General features: G+C 43.3%; 1 protein-coding gene and 1 long non-coding RNA gene across 3 annotated transcripts in view; both read left to right on the top strand.

Annotated features, from left to right (window-relative positions):
* The first annotated feature begins 10,517 nt into the window (after window positions 1–10,517).
* Window positions 10,518–16,248, top strand: LOC311423613. The gene is made up of 3 exons (XR_014685753.1): window positions 10,518–10,652; window positions 15,090–15,312; window positions 15,951–16,248. It is a non-coding gene; the product is annotated as an uncharacterized lncRNA (long non-coding RNA).
* Window positions 16,249–16,766: 518 nt separating this feature from the next.
* ZC3H12C (zinc finger CCCH-type containing 12C) overlaps window positions 16,767–26,109 on the top strand; it is a 45,683-nt gene continuing 36,340 nt past the window's right edge. The window contains exon 1 of one of the 2 annotated variants that reach the window (XM_084497823.1): window positions 16,767–16,903. In XM_084497823.1, coding sequence (XP_084353949.1) covers window positions 16,793–16,903 — 111 coding nt within the window. In that variant the 5' untranslated portion in view covers window positions 16,767–16,792. Of the gene's footprint in view, window positions 16,904–17,312; window positions 17,407–26,109 lie in introns of those variants that run through there. The other variant, XM_084497824.1, reaches the window with a different exon arrangement.

Raw genomic sequence — 26,109 nt, forward strand, 5'->3', positions numbered from 1 at the left:
CCTGGAGGGGAAGCAGCTTGGTGCCACGGCAGGGACTTCTCTAGGCTTAGGTCTGAGGCGTGAGGATGGCTCAACCTGTGGCCATCCTTTTTTTGCAGAAGGGTGTCCCAAATGTGCAGCCTGGCTATGGGAATGAACCCACAGGACCTCACGAGTCCAGGACGACCTCCAGCTGAGGACAGCTTCCATTGCACATCACTGCCTCAGCATCAGCAGGGGCTCAGGAAGCTCAGGCTGGTGTCACAAGGGCTCTGACGGGGCACTGGAACCACACACTGTATGGGAAGCGGGGACAATACAGAGTGGAAGAGTCATGAAGCAAAACACTGTCACTTGGCACAATTGAGTGTTGTTTTAAGCTGATTGAGACCTAATGAGTTATAATAATGAAGCTGCAAGGGCTCCAGCACACAGCACATCACAGCCTGGTCTGTGTCTATACAAGGGACAGCAGGGATGGAGCAGCACGTGGTGCGCTTCCAGTCCGGCTGTGTGCTAAAAGCACTGCAGGAGAGACCAACACAAACCCTTGGGAGGGAGGAGAGCAGAGGGAGAAGTGCTTTCCAGACAGCAGCACGCTGCCACTTTTTTAAAGAGAGGATTACAAATGATTTTTCCTTGTGTCAAACAGGAACAAAGAGGAACACCAGGCTGGAACGACAGGAGACTTGCTCACTCCCAACTGCAATTCTGCAATTAAAGCATTCACATGCTTTGCGATATAGTGATACATGTTCTTGATGGCACTGGTTTGCATTTTTATTTATTTATTTTTTCTCCTATCATTAGCTTTGGGGATGATGGCTTATTATACGCATTTACTTCTCTGAGCTTTCTGACTGTCTTCTTCGCTGAGCATGCAAAAACTTTCAAGTAGGAAAAGAGACAGCAGAGATTCATCAAACGTAGTGCTCCAATGTGATCTGTAGTGCTTGAGTAGTCCTGGTAGGCACATTTTATGAGCATCTCATCGCCTTTTCTCAATGTGTTTATTCTCAAAGCTCTTCTGTGATGTAGGGAACTATTTCTAAATCCATGTGCTGGAGGAATAGCTAAAATATAGACAGTGGGGCCCATTAGGCTATCCATTATACCACATCTGTGCAAGTATATAAAACAGGTTGGGGACCCCTATCTGACCACCTGGCACGGTACAGCTTGCATCCATGTAGCTGACCTCTATCCAACAGAACGGAGTAGCCTCATCCAAACTGCCTGTGAGCCCAGGGTTGTGCTACCATCACCTCCCTCAGCCAAAAAGGGCCTCTAAGGGGACCCATCTGATACTGCAAAGGATCCCTCAGAGATTAGCCACAGCAACAGTAGTGGCAAAACTGGGGAAATCCCACTTCTGAAATCCCCCAGGATGGCCTAGGTCCATCTCTGGAGAGCACCCAGGAGATGTTCACCACCAACTCCACTGGCATTTGCACTGCTGTGAGTCCACAGTGGTCACCCACAGGCGGCAATGCCACCAAAAGTGACAGCAGTTGAGAATAAGGCCTGCAGACGTTATCCAAAATCAGCACATCCGGTGAGCCACATGATCTGCTGGGCTATAGCAATGTTTTTCTGTGCTGAGTGCAGGTGCAGAACTAACAGAAACACAGCCCTGGCTGGTTTGCAAGTTACTGTAAGTGCGAGAAGAGAAGCATGCCATAACTTTGTTTTAGTTTAATGTAAAACCCATTAGCTGTTGCAGCTGAAGTGAACAGGGCTCTTCCCATAACTCCCAGAGAGAGTGTAACCTCTGTGACCAGCCGTCATTTCCTTCAATGTTGATACCATCGTCGAAAGCTTTCTCTGTACAGAAAAACTGATCAGCATTTCATAAAGCCTGGCACAAAACCACCAAGCAGAGGGGAAGAATAAACCTCTATTGAAATCTTTTTCTGATGAAATTACGTTCATCAAAGGGAGAGAAAATCTGGCAGGACAAATGAATTATTTTAAATATTTGTCAAGTTCTGTACTTCCTGAGAATGAAAAGGAAGAAATAGCACAAACAACAGGTGCAGAACATCGCACAGTATGGGTAATTAATGCCATCCTCTTTGACATTTCACGGATGTTGGAGTCCAGCAAAAAAAAAAAAAAAAAAAAGACATTTAAAACGTAGTTCATTTGATTGTTACTCACTGAATAAAACAAGGAGTTCGGAGATAAATATGCAGAGAGTGTTTATTTTTATATTTATATTTTTACATATGTATATATAAATATAAACTTCCCGCAAGCATTAGCTGGAGCTCTTAAAAATACATGAGCACACGTAAGATATCCTTACTCCGGCACCAGCTGGAGTTATTGTGGCTTGCAATAACAGAATTAAAATAAAACCTCCCAAAAGGCTCCGTTTCCTACGCATCTCCGCCAACAGAGCAGTGAAGTAAGAGTGCCATCGGGCCAGGGATGAGCGGCAGGAGGCACAGGAGGGTGTGAACCCTTCAGCCCAGCCTTGCTGTAAGAGAAAACAACGCCCTGAGGCTGCACCCTGAAGCTGCTTTCAGTCAAACCAGGCACCTCCAAAGCCAAGATTTTGCAATGGCATCTACTCAGCGTAAAATGCTATTTCACGTACAATGATCAGAGGAGTCACCAACAGCACAGAAGTAATTGAGTTTTTATCAGCTTTCTGGCACACCTCGTGGTATCCCAAGTGTCAGAAAGCCAGACCTGAGGGAGCATAGCAAACGAGAGGAGACGTTTACCACCAATACATTATGGCTCCCAGATTCATTTTGTTACCTTCAAAACCGTTCTCAGTGAAGCATGAGTAATCACTTGTATTTTTCACTCTTTTATAAATGTAAACATTCTGTCTCAGAAGTGATACTCAAATGTTTATATAAAATGTCATTTTCATGGGCTACTTTATGAAGGGCTGTGTAATGAATTTTAAACTGTACTCCAAAAGACCACACAGAGCTTTATGGAGGTTCCCGTGAGGGCTTCCTTGAAATCTTCCTTGAAGGCTTCTGGAGAAAAATGGGGACATAAGAATAAGTTTGATCTTAAATCAGTCCATTTCAAAACAGGAAAATTCAAGGGTAAGATTCATCAAAGAACCTGAGAGCTTTGTGTCTGTAGGAAGAAGAAAGAGCCTCACATGTTTGTGTGTATTTGACCTTAAACACAGAGATGACTTTCTTCCATCTTCTTTCATTTAAAAATTTTATTTTTACTTGGGAAAAAAAAAAAAAAACAATATCCATACTAATAATGCTCATAATAGTATGAGTGATTTTAGGGTAGCTGGAAAAGTAGTGGCAAAAATATACCAGAATTAGTATTGATCCTGAAGAAGACCAATTCCCCTTCAAACTCCTTGGAGCTCTAGTAGAGAGTCCAGGTATCCAGCAGTGCACTGAGAAACACACGTGAGTCTCAGTGGCGTGCAGCAGAACAGCAGGGAAACTCTCTGAACCACTACAGATTCCCCAAACTCAAACCATCAGGTTTCACCCCTCTTGCAGGACATCATGCACATGGAAACCACTAGAGGTACTTAAGTGATCTAGTTTTAAACCAGCTCAGAGATGCTGCTATGAACCTGAGTGAAGCCATGTTCTCAATCCAGTTAGAGAAAGCTAAGCCAGGTATCTTACAAATTTCTGCCCTAGCTGGATTAGAAGCAATCAAACAGAAGTCTGCATTTTTGCTTGATGTTTTAAACTCCAGCCTTCTTCTGGAAACATAACTCTCAGCCAGACAAACAATAAATCAGAATAAGGAAAGAAGCATTCATCTGCTCTCAAATAAAAATAGGGTAAACCCCAGGGTGTGACATAATTTAAATAAAATTTTGTCTAACCCTCAAAATAAGAACTGATACGGAGAAAGCTGTTGTGACATCTAAGGCAAGGACTCGGCATTTTCCTAATATAGAAGCTTGCCGCCTGTGCAAAAATAGCAGATTAATCATACTGATTAAGCATGATGCAAATATACATGCAGTAATGCTAGCAGATGATCTTGAAAATGTATTAACAAAAAATGAGGTAAGAACAGCAAGTTTCATTCAGGCTTGCTCTTTCAGATAACTGGATGAAACTTGACCTTATGCAAACTACCACTTGAGTATCATCCTCCTGCAACCATAGCCTTCAGCAGCACATTTAGAGAAGTGAACAAAGAGGCGTGGTTCATGCAGCAGTATGCCTAGAACCAGTCATGGTACACATTATGCTATTATTTTGGCAAGATGCTTATAAACTGCTAACAAGACCAGTAAGCTGAGCCCAAACTGTAAGGTTCCCTTTGGGTAGCGATATCACTTGCAGAAAGAGGCAAGATTAAATTCATGGCCAGACTGGTAAGGGACTGACTGTTTCTTGAGTGAATGTCTCACTACTACCTACTAAAAAGCAGCAGATATAAGAATAACTGGTTCTGTTATGAGTAAGATCTAGAGAAGGCAAAGATGGAAGCCTTGTGATTTCTTCCCAGGACTCCCTCAGTTCCCTCTTACATGGCATTAGATTGCCCCAGGAACACTGCCTCTAACAGGTGATAGCTCTAAGAAGCAGACTGAAGATTTGGCTTTCCACAGCAGAAACCCATTCCTCTGCCCAACAAGCCAACACAGTTCAGTTCTTTGCCAACCAAACTCCCAGGAGAGTGCAACTGCCCGAGGATACAAAGCACCAGTCTCAAGGATATGAATGCCAATCTCATGCAGAGCTCCTGACTGTCAGAACTCCAAACACAGGACAGTTAGCAGAGCCAAACACCACTAATGGACATGAGCTGAAATCAAAGAAGTTAATGATGCAATTGAGCAGTTTCTGCCATCCTCAAGTATAAGGAGCCTGTAGCATCATGTGGATCTGACACCAACCTCGCTATTTCTTCTATCTGTCCCAGGAGGAAAGTGACTCTGCATTCATCCTCTCAGCAAACACCAAGATAGATTCACCTCTAGTATGACAAATCCATCCAAACTCAATCAGTCAGCAGCAAAAACTGCAGTCAACAGAAGCAGATTCTACACTTCTTTACATACCACCATAGGCTAAGGGACTTATAGCATAGCTCCTGCCCAGCAGACCCCATCAAGTCAAGTCTGGCCTCATCTTCAAGAGCTGGATCTTGAGGATTTCACAATAGAGGCTTGTCCCAGACTGGCCAGGATTTCGTTAAAAGCAGGAACATGAGTGTAATGGTACCGAAGGCAGTTACGTAGCCCTGACTATTTCCCCCACCTCCCTAACTCCTACTGGGTCCGTAATTGCGCTAATGTTTTGTTGCCAGCATGCGTCTCTTTAGGACACAGTGTGGGTGTTTCTGGTGGAACCTCCACCACAATCTGCAGAGTTCTTTCAGGCATTTTCACTCAGCAATTCACTGAACTTCACCACCCCGGGAGCTGGGGCTATGCTCTCATTATTACCCTGACTGCACTGAGGCCTACACCGCAGGCATATCGCTCCCAGGGCCCTTGGCGCAGCCAGCGCTGCAGGCCCTCAGCACTTCCCAGAACAGTGGCCTTAACAGTGTTCATTTCCATTTGCCACAAGCAGAGAGGCAGAAGAGCCTTCCCTGTGCTGCACATGTTTATGGACAAGTGTAAATCATTCTTACCACGCATCTGTGAGGGCTGAAACACCACCAGAAGTCCTCATTTACTGAAAATCCACATACGACTGCTGACAGAGGGGCCGCTATCCGTCCTGCACTATGTACCTTCTTCCAGATCCGTGCTAAATTCGTTTTGGACTGTAATGAAAAATGACAACATTATTTTTAATTGAACCAGGATGGCGGTCACAGTATATTGTTGTTAATGTGGTGTGTAGACGCTAAAATACAGGAATATCTGGGGGAAGTTCAAGACATTTACATGATTAATCACCCTTTTTAGGGTAGGTCTAGCACAGTTCAAGTATATTTGGGCTAGGAAAGGACTTCTGAGCTGTGTTTTAACCTCCACCTAAGATGCCACCCTTTCATAACGTGTTTTGCATAAGTAATTTTGCAAATTGCACATTGTCACTTAGACAGCAATCAAGCAAGCTAATTTACAGTGGGGCACACTAAAAAATCAGATTGGAAATCATTATGCCTCTTGAATGTGCTAATCTTCGCACCCTGTGGCTTTTTAATAGATGGTGAGATTTCACCCAACAACAGTGTGTCTAAACAGTAACAAATCTTCTAATAACAGAGCTAAACCTGCTCGATGCCACTCTGCCTTGGGTTCAACAGCCTCAAATGCTCAAGCAAATTCAGACCGACTACAAATAGAACAAACCCCAAGTAAAAGCAACAGCAGTAACTAAAATTAACCTGACATTTCACGACAGAAAAAGGGAACCAGTGTCAGGGCCTTTTCCACATCCTGGCTCTCAAATGCTAAGCAGTGCGCCATGGTTTCAGTTTGTTCAAAGCATTGCCTCTCGCTGCTTTTAGAGAAAAGCTGTCATTTGTCACAGACCACCTACAATATGGCTAACCCTAAATTTTGAGAAGCACTAGAGGCATACATAAATTGCTATTAGTTATTACTTGGAAAAAGTCAAAATCAGGGAAATTGGCTTGAAAACTGCTTGATATTCATGAAAATGAACTGTATGGTTTACGGTATGCATCCTTGTGTTAGTACAGGCTGGGCCATCAGACTCAAAGAGCCTTCTGTCTGCTGGGGAAGAGGCAGATAGGAAATAGTTTTGACACCTGGGTAAAGTTTTAAGAACTGAAAAAAATTCTTCAGTCCAAATCAAGATGAGAAGTCTTCATGTTGGTTTTAAAAAAGATTAAATGACTTGGTTTTAAAAAGAGATTTTAATTCAGTTTTGATGATTTTGTTTTCTCACCGTACAGTTTAAGTAGAAAAGTCACTTTCAAATGAGAAAAAAAAAAAAAAAAAAAAAAAAAAAAGGATTGTCTAGACATAAATCTTGAAATATCTTGTTTCAGATCTCCAAAATCGATGGTTGTTCAGATGACATGTGTCTGACTGTGGCACCCATCTCTCTTCACCTGTTCTAAATTAGGAGGTATGAAGGGGACAGATCCTCTCTGCATTTTGTGTTTGTCAACACCTAAGAGGGCAAGTCCTTGATCTCACACTAATAAGCTTGTAGGCATAACATTAACACAAATAACAAATAATAATCAAATAATTGGAAGAAGCAGAAGAACTGTGTCTCAGGTTACATGTGAACTATGGTTATTAGTAGTATCATAACACTAATAAAATCAAGGAATAATCGAAGTGGTATGGATTACCTCAAACACAAGCACTGTTTGCAGACACTCATGCATTCTCCCACACCCCTAATATCGGTTTGGTCATTTGCATTTTCTTTTTATTACCTTCGGCCTCAGACAGTTCTCTTCTCTTGAAGTTTGTTCCGTTTTTATCAAAAAAAAATGTTCTGAGTTTCTTACAGATTGACACATGAACAATTGGAAGATTCAGAAACAATTATCCCCCATAAGATGCATGATAGTAATAAGGATTTTTTTATGGAACTATTATAAAGCGTTTAAGCAGTTTATAAAAATAGAACTGAAAAGAGCAATATTTCTGAACACTGAGCTACAATGGAGTACATTTTTAGATCCACTTGCTTTTTAGATATATGTAAAATTCCTCTCAATATTCCTCCCCCACCCATGAACTTGAAAATTTACTCCACCACATCAAGAATGGAGGCAATACCTTCTTAAACTAGCAGTCTAGTAAGCTTCTTAATAGCACTTTTGGCATCTTATTTTTGTGAGCATCTTTTTGAAGCATTGTGTATACTATCAAGAATCCACCAGCACACTTCTTCTGATGTGGTGTTTGCTAATTTGGATGCTCTCTATGCAGTCACTGTGGCTCCCTGACATCCAGTGCCAAGTTTTACAGCACACAGCAGTGTGGGGTGTGATGCAATTTTTTGCTCTGGTGGTGATATAATGGAAGAGGGCTTTTCCTCTGTTTAAGTTCCCCAGTCACTGTCCTAAAAGATAAGCTGGGGTTCCCACAGCATACATTTAATGCCATGTAGTCTCTCTTCCACCACATGCTTAGTTTCATGTTCCTTATTTTGAGAACTACACGAACCAAATGGAAGGAGCCCAAAGAGGAACAAAAAGGATGATTTAAGAACAAACAATGCTAAGGGAAACAGTGGGCTTGTTTTGTCAATAGAAGATGAGAGACGACATGACAAATATCAAATAAGGGTAAGGGTGTGACAAACAGGAAAAGAATAAACTGCTCATCACACATGTTCTGTAGAAGAGACAGAGAGAAAACAGCTCTGGATATTGGTTAGACTTCAGGGATGGTCTGTCCAGCTCAGCTCTAAACACCATACTGTAGACAACCGACTCAAGCTCCAGATCTCCACTTCCAGCAGAAACTTAGAAACCTACAATATTTGTAGATATATACCTGTAGACCCCTACACTTTAGAAAATTCATCCCATGCTGAGTATTTGAAAATTTCCCATGGAAATGGTTCTAGCAGTACAAAAAAGTACTGATGGAGCATTTTACCTATAGAGTGTGTGGCATCTCCATCACCAGGTGTTCTCAAGAAGAGCTAGGACAAACACATTTAGAACTAATTTAGGTGGAGATGATCTTGCTGTGGAGCATAAAGGGGGGCCAAATGATGTCTCTTCTCGTCCTATTTTCTGTGATTTCTATGATTCTGCACATAAGGATGTACAAAGGTGGCCAGGGATGCGGGTAATAGACCCCAAAAGGCTCAAAAACTGGAGCATTAAAAAGGTGAATGTATAAAGCTGTTATTGCCTCCTGAACACTGTAAACTGTTCCATTAGTTCAAAAATTGTTACAAAGAGAAATCAGAATGAACATAACCCAGCAGAGGTGCTGAGAACCTGGATGCTCAATTGCAACTGTCATATTGCATCTCAAATGCAAAGAATAAATACATAAATATATGGAGATGGTTCAGTGCTTGCCTGCTTTCAGAACTTTCTTCAAAAAAAGGAGCAGAACATATATTTAAGTGGAAGGAAGAAAGAAAGTAGAGATTCTTATCTCTCAGGAGATGATGTATAAAGAACAGCAACTATGAGGAGATATTACCGCTGTCTCATTAACAATAGGCAAAACCACTAAGAAAATGGTAACGTCATGTACTTAGCAGCTTTTGGTCAAATTGCATAGTTCCTGAAAAAAATGAATTCTCACTGCAACCAAAAGCCATTTTGTTCGCCTGTGGAAGCTGTTCTGCTGTGCTCAGCCCTGAGCCATCGTGAAGCAGAAATATACATGAAAAAAAAAAAATCAGGAAAGAAAATGCTAGCGTTGACTCTTCTTTTGCGTCAGTAAGATCAGAATTTAGCAAAACAAAGGAAACAAAGTTGTATCACTACAACTTGTAAAAACACCAACCAGCTACAGCACTGAGCTATAAAACTTATGATAAAAAATACTGTCAGGTGAAACCACAGAAGATGACTAAGAGGCTGAAAAAGGACAGAAAAGTTTGTTCCTCTGCAGCACTCTGCCAGTTTTTGCCATCTGCCAAATTTACCAATAGACAAATTTTACTTACAAATTCACTGGGACACTTTGATTTGATTTTTTTTTCAAAGGTACCAAGTTTCAAATTTGTTATACACTTTTCAGAAAACATTCCTACGCTTGTGACAGGTGAATCTCCTCTCTCCACTTCCCATAAGCAATGTTTGCCCCAGAGGAAAGCCACGGTTGCAGCACGCCCCTAAATATTAATGCCACAATTAAACACATCAAAGGAATTGCTGGAGCAAGACACAGCCCTCTTCTGGTTTGGGCACTTGAGTTTCCTGCATATAAGAACCAAAGTGTAGCATTATTTTCACACAATGTGGATGTTGGTGCACAAACCTCCTTGACATGAGAGCCCAGTCCTGGCCAGAATTTATAGGGACAAGCAGGTTTAGGTTCACTGGAAATTCCAGTTGATTTTGGACTATCTGAAAATAATCACTCAAGTACTTGTTCATTTTAATTCTGGGCATTTAAAATATTTTAAGATAAACTCAAGGAAATTTCGAAGTTGTGGTTTTTTGTTTGTTTGTTTGTTTGTTTGTTTTTCTCCTAACCATGGAATCTAAATAAATAAATAAATAAATAAAGGTGGAAACTCAAATAATTATACATAATGAAAATTCTGTAAGCATCTAAAAGTGCTCCATGTTTTAAGGATTATGACTCCAAACTTGAAACACTATAGCAACTATTTTTGTTCAAATTTGCATGGCTCCAAAACACAGACATCCAAAAGAAAATAAATGGGATGAAGGCATTTCACTCTCCCATCTTACTTCTTTGCCTTATCCATTAAAGAGCAACAGATGAATACATGGGGTAATAAAGACCTTCCTAAAGGAAGGACAAACCCCATACACTGGGTTTCTTCACCAACTTCTCCTAGCACTCTCCCCGGCCCAAAGGGGCCCTTTGGCATGAGGAACCCCCACCAGCACCGATGTTCCTCTGGCTGTGCCGTGCCTCACAGCTTTCCAACAAGCTTGAGGTGCCTCCTGTCCTTCCTGGGCTCCAGAAGCCAATGCGCACACATCCTGCTAAGCGAAAGTCCGTCAGCATTTTCTGAACCTCAGATTCCTGCTTTCCTGCTCTCTGCTAGGAAGAAGATTCCCCTCGGTTTTCAATCATGCCCCTGGATGTGCTGACAGTGAGTAATTCTCCTTCCTGCCGCTGCTGTGGAATTTTTGCAGCCCGCGCCTCTGACCTGCCCTGACCACCTCAGGGATCCCCCAAGCGCTGGCTCCCAGCTGCGGGAAGGAGCTGGCATTTGCTCCATTCGCTCTCCCACAGGCACAGCCAGGGAATTACTTCTCTGGCTCCCCCACCCCCACGTTACTGACGCATCTCCTGGCTTCAAGAAGCCTCAGGGTTTTGATTGTTTTGTTCACGATGAGGGGGAAGGTGATAATGCAGGCCACGCTTGCGTCCACAGATGGATGAGGCAGTCTTTTTTTTTTTGTCTTTTTTTCAACTAAAAAAAAAATAAATATGCTGACTCATCAAAGGCAGATTTCTGCCTCCTGCTTATCCTTTTGATCACCTCCCAGTCTCACTGTCTCCCACAGTGCTGTAAGGTTGCAGGAGCAGAGCCCTGGACAACTCAAAGTGTTTCAGAGCTTTCGCAGTAAACAGGCTAATAAACATTAAAGGACGAATGTTCACACTGGGACACGGGTCTTAGCCCAGCCCCATATCTTTCTCTGGCAGCAGCCAGCTGAAGAAGTCCTCTGCCAAGCACAAGAACCAAACAAACATAAAAAGCTCCAGCAGGGAGCTTACAGCTCAGAGCTGTCTTAGGGACTCGCTGAAACAGAGATCTCTGCTCCTCGGTTTTCAATAGCTCTAGAGAGATTTTTCTTCCATGTATGACTCTGCTTGTTTTTGGAAAAAACCTGGTAGTTTCAGGGAATTTCTCCTGTGCTTACTCTGAAACCTGACACCTGACAATTTCATCTGATGCTCCCTAATTCCCATATTAAGAGGGACAACAAATAGTTATGTGCTATTGATGTTTTTCATGCCATTCATGGTTCACAAGTCTCTCTCATACCCTCACCTGGCTGTGTGTCCTGTGCAGGCTGAAGAGTGTCTGTTCAGTCACACCTCACGGAGAAGCTGTTCCACATCCCTGACCATCCACACCCCTTTTCCCTGCTTCTCCTGTGTCTCTGTTGAGAGGCAAGAACTGCTTGGAGCATCCAAAACCCTGGAGCACCATACACGTGTACAGTGGCATAATGATGCTTTCTGGTTTTTATTCTTTTTTAATACTGATTTCATTCAGCCACTGTTGAGGACTGACATGTTCATTATAACCCCAATGTCCTCTGCCTCACATGAGGTCAATAGTTCTCCATCACTGGATTTTAATTTTTATGACCCTGAAAAAATAATATCATGAATTTTTGCCCCTTTATTCACTGCTTCTTTTTCCACATTGCTGCAAATATGGCGATCAGCACACATGCAGGTACACAGGTGTGCATAGATAAAAGAAATGGGCAATACATATCCTGTGCAGAAAAGCACACTTTTAATCTTTAACAGGGAACAAGTACAGAAAGAAAAACTCCATTCTTTGAAAGGATAAAATGGCCATCCAATTTTCCAAAGTTACCTATAATGGGGAAAAATGTAGGTTTAATCTCTTAATGGACATTGTCTTTAAAATCTCCACAAGTGATGTATTCAGCGTTGGCATTTACTGCAATAGCATTTTTATTCCAGGGTGCCCAAAACGTGCCTGGGTCTACACTCGCAGACATGCTGATTTAAGGCTGTAGCAGCAAAAGTTTGTAGAAGCAAGTAATATCTACTTAGACTAGATAGCCTGGCCAGAAAATAGAAAACCTATCATGTGTGCTGTCTGTTGATCAGATCTAACTAGAAAACAAATGGCCATTGTTCTTGGTATAAGCTATTTATGTTAAATTGAAATGCATAAGTGGGTATTAAGCTACATTTTTGAACTGTAATTCAGTTTTAATTTAAAATTTAAAAGAAAATGCTACCTAGAAAATAAATAACACATCACAGTTCCCATTAAAAACTCCTATGAGCTCCTGGCAGAGAAAATAGGGGAACTTAGGAGTGTGTGCATGAGCTAGGTCTGGAATACAAATAATATATTACAAATGGAGTGATTTTATCTAGTATATGTCCAAAGAACATCAGATTTATGTTAACATTATGTAGGGTTTATGTGGAACGTGTTTGAATAGACTGAAACAGTCATCTAAATAATTTTTATTGCATGTTTGACTCACATGAAATTATCAGTTACCTCGGCAGCTCACTGCAGTACAAGTCACCAACACGTGTCTCTTGCAGGCTGCCAAGAAAATGAGAAAAGCTTGGGTCTTCAACTATACTCGAGAGAAAAATGGGGCAAAACATTTTTTTGCCCTGCAATGGGCACAGGAATGATGGGGGATCCTACTTGAAAAGAAAACAGAATGTACAGTGGGACTGGATAAATGAATGGTGAATAATGAGGAGCCTGCGAGTACATGTAATCACAGAAAAATACCTCTGTGATGGACTTGGGTTAGTCACCTTATCCATCTTCCAATCCCAATGCCAGATCAATAGTACTTACTACTTGTCCAGCACATCCTTAAAGACATCCAGTAATGGAGACACTACTACACCCCCCGCAACATAAAGCTGTGCCTCACTAATGTTACCATTAAAAAAGCTTTTCCTCCGTGATGCAATTTAGATCCATTACATCTTACTCTACCTACCCAAGAATAGATTATTCCCTTCCTCTTTGCGATGGCCTTTTAAGTACATGACGACTCTTAGCATGTTTTTCCCCTGCCCTCTTTTCTTTAGTCCAACAGCTGCAGATCCTTTCGACTTCCCAGCCCTTTTCTTGTTATCGTTGCCACCTGCACTGTCCCCTGTTGGCTCCCATCCTTCCTAGGCTATGGTGCACAAAACCAACCCTTCTGATGATATCCTGCCAATACTGCACACCGCATGGATCGTGTCCCACATGTACTTCTTCCTGGGATGTTTATAATTTTTTGCCACAAAAGCACGTTGCTGATTCATGTTAAGCTCATGGCTTACAGTAGACTCCAGATTCATTTCTGAACGGTTACTTTTTCACCAGTTGTTCTTTTTCCTGAGTTTGTGCAGTTTCTAATACCTGCCTAAATTAAGCAGCTTGCTTTTGTCCCCCCCACAAGTTATGCCTTGCTTTTTAGACCAGTTTTGTATTTGTCAAGACCCTAACCCCCTCCTCCAGCATGTCTGCAATTCCTCCCAGAACTGAACAGAACCAAATCTAGATTCCTAGAGGATCTTATGCAGTGCATCCATTTTGACACAAACCCTTGACACCTACTCTGTAGGTACGGTTATCTAACTATTTCAGCCCCAGTTCCACAGCAGCTCTGCACAGACCCCGTTTCCCTAGCTTTTTATGAGCATACCAAGGTACAGTATCAAACAACGTGACATTACATCTTTGCATGACTCAGTTGCTGTGGTAACATAAATTAACAAAATGTACATTGTCGTAGCAGCTTTGTCATAGCAAGTATGTAGGCTTTTCTACGCAAATCATGGCAGAAGCAGCACAAGGATCTGAGATGAAAAAGTAACTGGACAAAATGTGGTGGCTGAAAAGGGAAAATAATGACAGTGGGAGGCTAAAGCAAGAGCTGACGAATCATCTAGATGTTTTAAAGATGCCAGTTTGGAACCAGGGACCACAATTGTGTTTTAGTGAAGAAAGAAAAAAAAAAAAAAAAAAAAAAAAAAAAAAAAAAAGGATGAGGGTCTACTTGCAAAAGGTACTCAAAATATTGAAGCAGGTGGCCAGCAGGAAATAGAGTTACCATTTAGGATCTGAAAGTTAAGCAGGAGTTAGTTATAAAATAAAGGCAGCAAGCACTAACAATCGCTTTGTTGAAATCCATTATCTGCTCTGGCACAACTGATGAGAACAAGCCGGATCAAGAGAATTTTGAGCAGGGACTAAATCAAAGAAGTGGACTGGTGTGGAGGAAGGCACGTAACACAGGTTTCCCAGGTTAAGAGGGTGAGTAGGTTCACTTAGAGGGCAGCTTGTTGGACAAATGCAGGCATGAAAGAGGCATTTTCTACCCAACAGGCAGAAAATATTCAAGTCATGGAAAACAGCCGTAGCTAGTATGGGGAGAGCAGAAATGGCAGAATAAATGCACAGCACAATTGAAAAAGTAAAAAACTTTGAAAATATTAATATATGTTTTTTTATTAAAAAAAAAAAAAAAAAAAAAGAGACAGCTGTGATGCACAGTTGCTAAAGCCAACCTGACTTAACAGAGATTCATAAAGAAGACAAGGGAAATTAGAGTTAACATGCACGGGAAGACAGATGGTTTCACAGAAAACATACTGTTTATAAACTTATCTGATTGTGTATTGTTACATTATAGTGATGTAAGTACAGATTCTGGAAATGAAGGAGATTCTGGTTCCAGCACGGGGCAGCTGGTCCTGTTTTCCCTCTTCTTTTTTAAGCACTGATTATGCTCACGAGTGCATTGTCAGTTATTAATAACAACTTTTTCCTCCCTTTACGTACCAGGAAAGGGTTGTGCAACATGTGAAAGTCCCGGACGAGCTACTGAAGTCCTGAGTTTCAGCAAAACCTGAAAAACAGTGGTGTGGGAAGAACAGTGAGCATGTAATGGGGAAGCAAACTCAGAGGGAGAAGGGAGGCATCGGAAGTTCTGGAGGCGTATAAATTCCCAGCACCTGACTGTCCTACCAAGACGAAGACTTTTAACTCCTACAACGTTCCCTTCCAGGTACTGCTGCTATATTTGGGGGTTGCGATCATGGGACAGAAAAATCTTGGATTCTGACTCCCACACTTCTATTTTAATTTGGAAGCAACTTGCTACTTAAGTCAATAGGGAGGAAATGGGATTTTGCCAATAAGCAATCCAGTGACATCAAGCAGCTCATTTCATTTAAACTCACGTTTGAGCAAACTTAACTCATGCTTACAGTGAGCACATTTTCATCAGTTACAAAGGTACTGGAGGTTTACATAATCTGAAAGAGGAGACGAGGTCAAAAAGATCCTTTAGACAAACTCACTGGGAACTAGAGTTTACTAAGGAAAAAGTTAATGTGAAACTCTCTTGTGACTTTAAGTAGTTTCAAAATCAATTCAAGTCTCTCCCTCTTCTGATAATTACGAATCATTTTCTTCAGTGCCGCAGTGCTTTTAACTGACTCATACACTCCTCAATCACCAGCAAAGCCTTCCATAATAAGCAGCAAAGTGGAATCGCAAGTGTCTAATTCTTTAGTCTTGCTTTCACTAATTTCCTCTTCAAAATTAATATTGTTAGTTGCATTTGGACACCACTCTGACATTTCTGAAACAGCATCAGCATGTCTGGGACTAAGGGTACAAGCATTATCTTTTTTTTTTTAGTAGAGGTCTCAGACTTTCTGCACAGCCAAGGAGTAAACCACAGCCAACCCCTTGCACCAAGCTGAACCTTCCAAATTATGCTCAAGCAAACTGGGAATGCGATACACTGAGAAATTGAGCAGATCTTGTGCTGAACAGGTTGAATAGACAATGCCATCCTGCTTATAGACTCTGTCAGTTCTATGAGGGAAGCTTTATTGAAATATATACAGGAAAGTGACACGGATCTGTTTCTCTAGAATGTTCTGTCAAGTAAATTTATCACATTTTATTGGAAAAATGAAACCTGAAGAACGGCGTTTCAGGCTGATATTTCTTCATAGGGTTTATTACATGCAAAATTCAGAAATGCAGCCCATTTTCTGCTGGGTGCCTGAAGAATTCTTTACAAACTTCAGTAGTAGGATACGAGTAGGCATTGCAATGGGCTGCCCAGGGAACTGGTTGAGTCACCATCCCTGGAGGTCTCTAAAAGACGTTTAGATGTAGAGCTCAGTGATATGGTTTAGTGGAGGACTGGTTAGTGTTAGGTCAGAGGTTGGGCTCGGTGATCTTGGAGGTCTCTTCCAACCTGGCTGATTTTGTGCGTGACTAACGCTTACACACACGCTTTGCGCCTGTGAGTAGCGATGGCTTTGTGTCGTGCCGTGTGTACGCTCAGCCAGCTAGCAAGCCACAACCACAACATCGGCGCTTCATTCATCTCCTCTAACCACCTCCCTGGCGCGCAGCCACGTCTGCACGAACACAGAAGGCACCGTGGGATGGCGCGAGGTAGATGGATTACTTCATCTCCACAGCAGCAACAGCGGGGTGGGAGGAAACACCCCCCGTTTTAGAACATGGGACGGAAACTGAGCTTTCCACCAACTCCGCCACAGGCTCCCTTTGCCGTCCTTGCCAAAGAGCTCTCCCAGCCCTGCTCCTCCGCCTGGGAAGACCAGGACAGCGAGGTACGAGCAGGCTCCGCTCACAGAGCTCTGGCTTGGTGGCAGCCGGGTGGGCATGGAGGACCACAAGCCCAGGCCGTGCTGCTGCCGTGGCCAGGGGTGTTCATCATCACGGGGGGTGTTCATCACAGGGGTGTTCATTACGGGGGGCTTCATCACGGGGGGTTTCATCACGGGGGGCTTCATCATGGAGGGGTTCATCACAGGGGGGTTAATCACGGAGGGCTTCATCACGGGGGGCTTCATCACGGAGCCTCCCCTCCAGCACTGAGGGGACGTGTGTGGGTGCCTGGGGGGCGGCACCGCGGCACCCACCGGCAGGTGCCGCCCGGCAGGAGGAGGAGGAGAAAGAAGGAGGAGGAGGAGGAGGAGGAGGAGGAAGAGGAAGAGGCGGCGGCTGGGCTCGGGGGCCAGGCGGGCTGAGGCCATGAGGCGGGCGGTGGCGGTGGGCGAGGTGGCGGCGACCTTGGCGGGGCGAGCCGCCCTCCGCCCCGCATGGCGGCCAGGTGGGTGCCCGGGGGGGGACCGGGGAGAGGGGGGCGGTGGCAGCGGCCATGGCGGCGGCCCCGGGGCCGCCCATTGCCGGGGCTGGGCCGGCGTGCGGGTAAACACGGCCCTGCCCCCGGCGCCTCCCCGAGGTCGCCCGGCCGGCAGAGGAGGAGGAGGAGGAGGAGGAGGTGGAGGGAGCAGCTCGGTGGAGGTAGGAGACGGCGCCGTCCCTCAGCCCCGGGGGTCCCGGGGTGCCCCCGCTCCTCTCGGAGCCCCGGAGGGAATTAGAAAGTTGGTTCGTGTCCTCTGCTCGCCCCGCCGTCACCCTTTTCTTTAAATTATTATTTTTAATAAGTCAGGGCGGCGGGGGGCTTCTCTCCGCGCTGGTGGCTGTGCGGGCAGAGCCGCGGCAGGCGGCCACCTCAGAGAGCACCGCCTGAGCCACGGCCAGGTCCAGCCCAGCCTTTCCAGGTGCAGCTTCTCTTCAGAAAAAGGAAAATATAATAATGATTTCCATTCACCTGTGTGTTTTGGACTTGATTCTGCAGACAGGTATGAGTAACGTCGGGCATGTACGGCTGCGTTTGTGGCACCCTGACGTTATTCTGTAATGCCCTCGGGCGAGGAAACTCGGCTGCTGCGTGAGTGCAGCACCCACAGACAGCAGCCGGGCCCGGCCGGCAGTCCTGTGCCTTTGGTAAGGCCAGGTAGCCCCTGTCGGATATTGTTGCTGAAAGTTGGCTTCAGCACGTCAAGCCATCCCGGTAAGCATCAGGTCTCGCTTCTCCACCTGGAGAAGCGTTAAAAGTGCTGCGTCCTGCCCTCTTGGTCTGTGTTTGCACAGTGGAGCAGTGGTTCATAACTGGGGATCTTCGTGTTACACAACTAACAAGGTGCTTAAGAAAGTGCTGGGTGTACAGTCTTTTGATCTGGAAAAAAAAATAAACCATTCATGTCTGGGTTTGCAGAGTGCCGGGATGCTTCCTCCTCCACCGTCGCTTTGCCACCTGGCATGTGCCCATAGAGCAATCCTACGAGCTTACTGTCACCCTTCTTCTGGGACAGCATTAGAGAAAGCTTAACAAACTTCTTTTTTTTTCTTTTCTGTGTGAGGATGCTCTGAGATGAGATTCCACCTCGACAAAGTGTGAGGTAGTGAGCTGATCAGAATTCAAGTGTGCTGTCATTTTTAAGAGAATTTATCTTAGTCAAAACAAGTTCACTGCTATGTTAGCATGCTTACATTACTTCTACAGGTAAATGTGCTTCCTCTGCCTTCTCCCTTCCCTTTCTTTTTCATTAATTAGAATTACTAGTGTTGAGAAATCAAAAACTTTCTTTTTTCTAGTGGAGGTAGTTGAACCAATCTCATCTCCCTACAAACCTTGCCATATTTATGGTTTCAGTCCAATGTGCCCATTTCACTGTTACTACTACACTAGACATCTATAGGACAGCAGTTACTCAGTGGTCATACAATAAACATTACCATTTTTGATCCTTTTAGAAAAGCAGCTATAATTTATGAGTTCCTGGTTGACAGAACTGCCCCCAAAATTTTTAGGCATCTCCAACTCGAAAAGCTTTAAAGAAATGTGGACTTATAAATGCAAAGAAAAGTGGAGTTTATTTAAGGTATGCAATTTAAAAACCAGCACTATTCAACTAGATAGAGCATGAAGGATTATCTAGACTTGACTCATCTGTGTATATTGTGCATTTTAGGCTGAACAGTGAGCTGAGTAACAGTCCACTGGAGTGATTTCACTGCTTGCTTTTCTGGATTGTACCAACTGTTTAAAATGCTATTGGTATTCTAGTGCTGTTTATTTCTTTGAAGGAAACTAGACTAGCAGTTGATGAGACTTGAAAAGACTGGAGGCTCAGTTCAATATTTGATGAAACCATTTGCTCTTTAATTTTACATAGGTAAGTGGAAAACCTTACAAGATTTTCTTCACTGACATCTTACATATCCTACACGTAGATGAAAATACTCCTTAAGCAAGCTAAAACAGGACAATTAAAAGACAACTTGAAGTGAAATGAGGAACTTGCTTGGCTCAGGTCAGTTTTTGTTGTATTCAGAAATGGCTACAGATTTAAAAAAAAAAAAGTACTCAGTGCTTGGTAGGAAGGACACATGTCATTTAGGTTGATTTCGTATGTTAATGAGGTCACAATCTTGTTCAGTATTTTCTGCATCAGATCTGTGACTTCTGGCTTGAACGAATACTTTGGAAAAAATAATAATAGTAAAAAAAAAAAAAAAAAAACACCCTACCCTAGAGTACTTCAAGTCTGTGTGGATTTTTCACTGCTTATGCTTTTCTTTTTTTAATTATAACAGATCCTAATCTGAATTGTCTAGCCTCCGCTACTAACCATGGATCTCAGCCTGTATTTTAATTAATTCTTAAAAGCTGAGCTACTTGAAAAAGAATGACAGTAGTAAAAGAGGTGGGGGTAGAGAGTTACAGTAATCAAAGGGAAGGCTGGAAATGGGATATGCCAGGTTATGGCGTAAAACTTACCTTTTTCCTGTTCTGTAAATATTATTCTGTTGCTTCTGCTGTTCGGTGAAGCAATGTCCCACATGTAGCTAGGAAGTAGTGGATAGGGGTGGGTTTTTTGTTGTTGTTATTCAGGAGATATTTCCTCCTTCACTCATTTCCGTAGTGTTTGTTGCCATGGCAGCTGGCCAGTGGCCTTATTAGTGATGAAGGTGGTTGCACTTCTTTTTTCATGTCTTGTGATACCGGAAACTATATCCGAGGTACCAGAAGAAACAGATGTTGTACATAGACTGTAGCGAACTGTTTCTGTGAAAAGACTGAAGTGTTTCAGTCCTTGGACTGAAGTTATCGTATAGTTATGTGTGATATTTCTTACTGTGTACTGCGCAGTTATGTTTAAAATGCCTCCCGTCTTCAAGCATGCTAAATATTTACAGTGAATGTACTACCACTGCCATATGTTTGAAGTGAGTAACCCATTAATTGAACAAGCCTCTTTTTTTTTTATGCTTGAAAGAATTGACACTTACTGCTTTTTAGTCACTAATTTGTATGTTTGAAGTAGTGTATAAGAACAGCAGAGGTAAGATGGTGTAACAAGAAGTGGAGTCATTTTTCTTACCCCCTGCTCATTTCCAGTTAGCACGCAGATAGCAGATTACAATTGATTTTCTCATAATTGCCTTCCTGCTAGAGTTATGAGGCATCTCTCAAATTTTCCTTCTCTTCCCCCTCCTCCTTTTACTTTTTTCCCCTCTCTCCATGTTTTTCCTCTACGTATCTTGTGGAATAGGCAGCTCTGCAGGGTTAGAGGGGGAAAATACCATATGGATGGTTTCCCCCTTAAAGCTCTGCATCTTTAAATACTGGTATGTAGCATCTTGAGGCTGTGTCAAAAGGCATGTTCTGTGCCATGTTGTTTATTGATGAGCAGAAACTGACGAACGTTTTCATAACCCTGGGGCTTTCTGCTTAGATGAACTAGGCATTTCCCTTTTTTACCTGTTTTGGGATTGATTACTTAAGGCTGTATCACGTTTCTTGTGTGAAAAGGCTGGGCTTGCACTACCAAAAATTCAAACTGTATTTTGCTTAGCGTGAAGAGCTGGACTTGACGCTTTGTCACTCTGCAAGGATATTGTGCTCCCTGGTTAAGGAGTTGTTTTAGCTTTTTGGTAAACTCCAGCTCTACTCATTCTTGTATCACAGCTGCAGAAGGAGAATGTTTTAAGAGACTGCTTGAATCTGCAGACTTGTGCATCTGTAGTCCCAGCTGGAAAGGTCCAGACAAGAACCTTTCTGAAGTTTGCCACAGGGAGAAAAGCAGCTCGCCCTCTGCAACTGCAGGATTCCTTCTGCCAGGCTCACTGCACAGTCACGCTCCAGACTACCTCTCCTGAGTGCCTGGCTGTGTTGGGGTTGTTTTTGCTTGATTTATGATACCAGTGTAACACTTGAAGATTTCTCATTCGTCATCCTCCTCCCTGGGAGGGAAGATGTCTGTTTATGTATACATGTAGGTAGATACAGATGCAGAACAGAATGCTAGACCATCCCCAGGGTCCTTTGTCCTTTAAATGTAGAAACATCATATACCCTCTGAAAATATAGTTCCCAACACCTTTGTTTTTAATCCAAAGTGATTTGGGTCTGAGTTCTTTCAGGATAAATAGGCATAAAACTTCAGCAAGATTGTACAAACTAAGAATTCATTCTCATAAAATAGTTTTATTGAGTCTGGATGGAGAGAAAAGTAAAGCTGTGTTCAGGAGGAGGGATTTTATTTATGTGGAAGTCGGTATTTTGAGAAAAGCAGGGAAAAGCGAGGAAGAGACAAAGCAAGACATGAAGTGGTCGGGAGTGAAGGAGAATTTAGTGGTCATTAGTAATCCTCCCAGAGGAAGAAATACAGCAATTTCTTTTGGTATGAAAGGAATGTCTTAGGAGGTGGTTGAAAGTTGCAGAGCGGTGCCAAAGATTGGGGAAGTGAGTGAAGCTGGAGGTGTTCAGCGGCACATGTGACACAAGTTACTGCAGATACCTGAAAAGCAGTCTGCTTGCTGCAAGTAGCTCAAGCTCTGGGGCTGGCAAGAGGCTGAAATCCTTGAGTGCTTTGGTAATTGACTAAAGCTGTCATGATAGTTCCTGAAAGACCATTTCTGTGAGCCGGCTTCCCATATGAGCTATAAAAAGTGATGTGTTAAGTTGAGAAATCAATGGATCAGTTCTTGAAGGAAAATGCCATGAAACTTTGAGATTTTGTGATGAGTTGAAAATTGCTGCTCTGCTGTCACTTGGTCCTTTTATCTTAGGACTAATTAAATCTGGTGGTTTTGGCTAAGAGAAGGGACAGATTGCAATTGCGCCAATAGAAATTACTTCCCTAGCTTCCTTTTGTTCTGCAAGTTTCTGTTTACACAAGTAGCTGGTATCTTTAAACCCTTGTCTCTCTGCGTTCCTAGTTATAACTGGTGCCCTGTCTCTGATAGGGCTCTGAATCCTTCGTCATCTGTGAAGTTATTTGACCCATGGAGTTACCTACTCCTTCCTGCACAAGGCATCGAAGCAGAGCCTCATCCTTGGTGAGACATTTCCCTGGTAAAGTGCCATCAGCGCTTTCGTGGAGTTCTCCATCAAAGTGGAGGGTCTGAGGGCCTCACAGACTGCAACAACATCCCCTAAGGCCCTCCCCAGCTCAAAATGCTCAACCGAGTTATAAACCTGAGGTAATTTCTCCTTCAGCCATAATTCCAATACATACGGTTTGTCTTGCCAGACGCACCTCTGGAAATGGTTTCTCCTGGCTGGGGAAGGGCTGTGATTTACAAACGCCCAGGGCAGTGCACCTGGGTTCACGAGTCTCTATAGCAGCTGCTCCGGGGTTGTTGCTGCTCCTCTCGCTGGGCCGCCAGCTGAGCTGTGAGTTGGGCTCGCTGCTGTTCCCGGCGCTGTCGCGGTCGGATTGCAGTCTGGGCTTCCTGAAGCTGTTGCTGAGCTACAGCCCGCGCTGGCTGCTGTCAGATTAAAGTCAGAGTTTTCTGCTTCAGCTGTTGTTTCCCCAGCCGCTTGATCAGTTGTCTGGTAATAGCTTCTTATGGTAGCCATCGCGTGGAAAATAACACCTGATATCGTGCGTGCATTGGCAGAGCTTTCATCTGGTTCCAGCAAGAGGCTGTGTGGCTCACGAGTGTGGTGCCCACTAGCTGCAGCTTGATCTGAATTCCAAAATTCATTCAAAGTTAGGCTGTTTCTTCTGAACTCTGCATTCTTCTCCAGATGGGCCATCCCTTCTGTTAGGAGTGGAACTTGGTAAGCTTCCTTTGCCCTTATAACGTAGGAGAAATTAAACTGTGCAGAAATAGGTCCTAAGGCCAAGCGTGCTGCGTTAGCAAGAGCACAGCCAGCAGATGCACGGGGTGGTTGTCTGCCTCTTGTTGGCACTCAGGACATCACCCTTGGAGCGCCGTGCCCAGGTTTGGTCTCTGGAGGATGGGGGACGTGGACTGACTGGAGCAAATCCAGAAGGCAGCTCCAGGGATGTGCAGGGGGCTGAAATACCTCACGTACGAGGAGAGGCTGGGAAACCTGAATTTCTGTGGCCTTGGTAAGAGAAAGCTCAGGAGTCTTACGGCTCTCTTCAGCTCTATAACCTGAGGGTGTGGAGAAGACAGAAATGCTCTGTGTAGAGGAATAGACCAGAAGGACAAGATCCAGCAGTCACAAGTCACAGTGAAGAAATTCTCGCTGGCCATAAAGAGAAACGTTCTCCCCATGAGAGCATTTAAGCGCTTGGGTAGGTGCTTAGGGAGGCTGTGGGATATCCAGCCCTGGAAATTGACTGGAAGCTTGACTGGGAAAGGTGCCGAGTGACCTGCTGTAGTTGCCCTTGCTTTGAGTTTTGTGGGATTTGTTGAACTAGTTGACCTCTGGAGATCCCTTGCAAGCTAAATCATTTAATTTTAAATGCAGCATCACTCGGTGTATGAGGGTGGAACTCAGGAAAGGAAAATGTGAGCTTGGGGAGCCAAAAAGAATCAAAATGTATTAACTTTAATGAAGGAATATGCACAGGTATTCACTCACAGGACAAAAATCTGGTTTGCTTTCCAACTTTAAAAATAAAATGATAAAGTGGGGACTAAACATAGAGGAAACCTGGTCTGCAATGTTCATTTCTAACTTAAAAGTTGCAACCTTCTGAGCTTAGAACAAAATGAATCTGCAACTTTGAAGTCCTACAAAGATTGTTTAAAATCACTACCAGATGGTTTGTCTCTTTCTGATATATTAGGTTATTAAACAAAAGTGGCCAAACTTTTATTAATATGTAAAATTAGGATTTCAAAGATTGGTGTCTGCAGCTTAGTGTGTGGAGTTCCCGGTCGGTTCTCCTGAGTTCTGGGATACGGCAATCTGAAGAAAATCCTTACCTAGATGACAGGTAATCAGATTGATCTCTGGGTAGTTATTTTCTCTTTATTTCTGTTTGAGCTTGGATTTGCAGCTACAGTAACCTGCTTACCAAATGATCTGGCTGTTGTTACTACTTGTCAGCGCTATTAAAAGATTCCCCAGAAAGCAGGGAAGAATTATATACCAAGTGTGTCTCAACAAACCACATTTGCTGTCTCTTTCTTAATTCTTTACTTTAAAAATCTGAGTAAAAAATCTGAACCTTAACATGTTGTTTTTGGCTTTTTCATCCCTGTAGAGAGTGAATTGTAAAGTTGAAAGTCTTGCAGAAAATCCGCTGCTGGCAGCTCCCTTGGAGAAGGCTCCAGTCCAAAATGACAACTGCAGCAGCGTGGTACAGGCAGAGGAATTGTCTCTCAAATAAGCATAGCCCTGTGAAGCCATTTAGGGCTACACAGAGTCCAACCAACACCTTGAACTCTGTCCAGGAACCCTGGAGATTAAGGAGCTCTCTTGCCAGCAGCATGACCTGAAACACAACCTGCCCGTGTCGCTAGACAGTTTGAGAAGCCTATTTTCCTCTGACACTCCTTTCAAACTCTTAATAATAGCATGGCACAGATAAAAGATGTTAGGTTGACTAGCAAAGTCTCTGAAATTTGTATTTAAATGAAGACAATACTTTTTTTTTTTTTTTCCCCACTTAACCATGTTAGTTTTGTTAGCGGATTTTCTTCTGACAGAACAAATTTGAATAAAAGTACTTTGCTAAGCATGACGGCGTACACTTTGTACAGTTGTAGGCATTGTCTGGCCGCCCAATATTGTCACAAGGAAAGTTAATTAGACAGTTCAGATTTTCACGTTCAGAAAGCACCCAGACAGCGTGACTCATTCTGGAAGTGGGAAGAGATCGAATCCAACGTGTACCGCCGGAAACTCCTCTCTCCTCTCCACAGGGATTTGTTTGTCGGTGTCTCTGCCTCAATTCACGAGTAAATAAATCAAAATAAGGAAGGAATGAAACGATGTCCTCTGGCAATGACCTTAAACTAATTGTCGTCATCCAGTTTGTGGCAGAAACCTGCGTGTTCCGCACTGCCCTGGTGTGGATGGGAGCAGCTGATCAGCAGCCACCCTGCTGCGTGGCAGGGGGCTTTCGACATCGTGGTTTGCAATCAGGAGGAAAAACTGACTGGTAGAGCTGGAAGGCGCAGGTTGGAAGCTGCTTTTCTTGGTTTCCTTTAGCAAGCTGTGTAAAAGTAGGATAGACCCTTAAGTGGCTACAGACTGGAATTGATAACCAGGCAGGTGATTTTTCTGTCCTTTTTTAATCTGGGTAATTTCCTTAATAACAACATATTGTAGGCTCTTGCATCACCAAGAGCAGAAATAAATACAAGATACTAGATTACAGTGCATTTCTAAAGAAAGCTTCTGAACTTACCCTCAGCACTAGTGGCAGCTGTTATATTTTTCCATGATACTTGCATTTTTTTAAGAGGGGAAAAAAAATCCCCTCCCTCAGGAGACTGTAACTGAGGGAACAATCCTAAAGCAAGGTCCGCAGGGTTGGTGGGTCTTACTCATGGCTGTATCTGAACAGGGAGTGAAAGGATCCTCTTCTACAGGCATAGTTAAGAAATTAAACCTTGAATGGCCAAACAGTGGGAATGGTGAAATTACATTTGCATCCCGTAAAGGAGAACACTTTCCTGATACAGTTTGGATTGCTCTTGTGTATCTGTTTCCCCGAAACACCAAGAATTTCTGGTCACCTGACTTACTCTT

Source organism: Aythya ferina (genome assembly GCF_964211825.1).
Source record: "Aythya ferina genome assembly, chromosome: 1".
NCBI classification, from domain to species: Eukaryota; Metazoa; Chordata; class Aves; order Anseriformes; family Anatidae; genus Aythya; species Aythya ferina.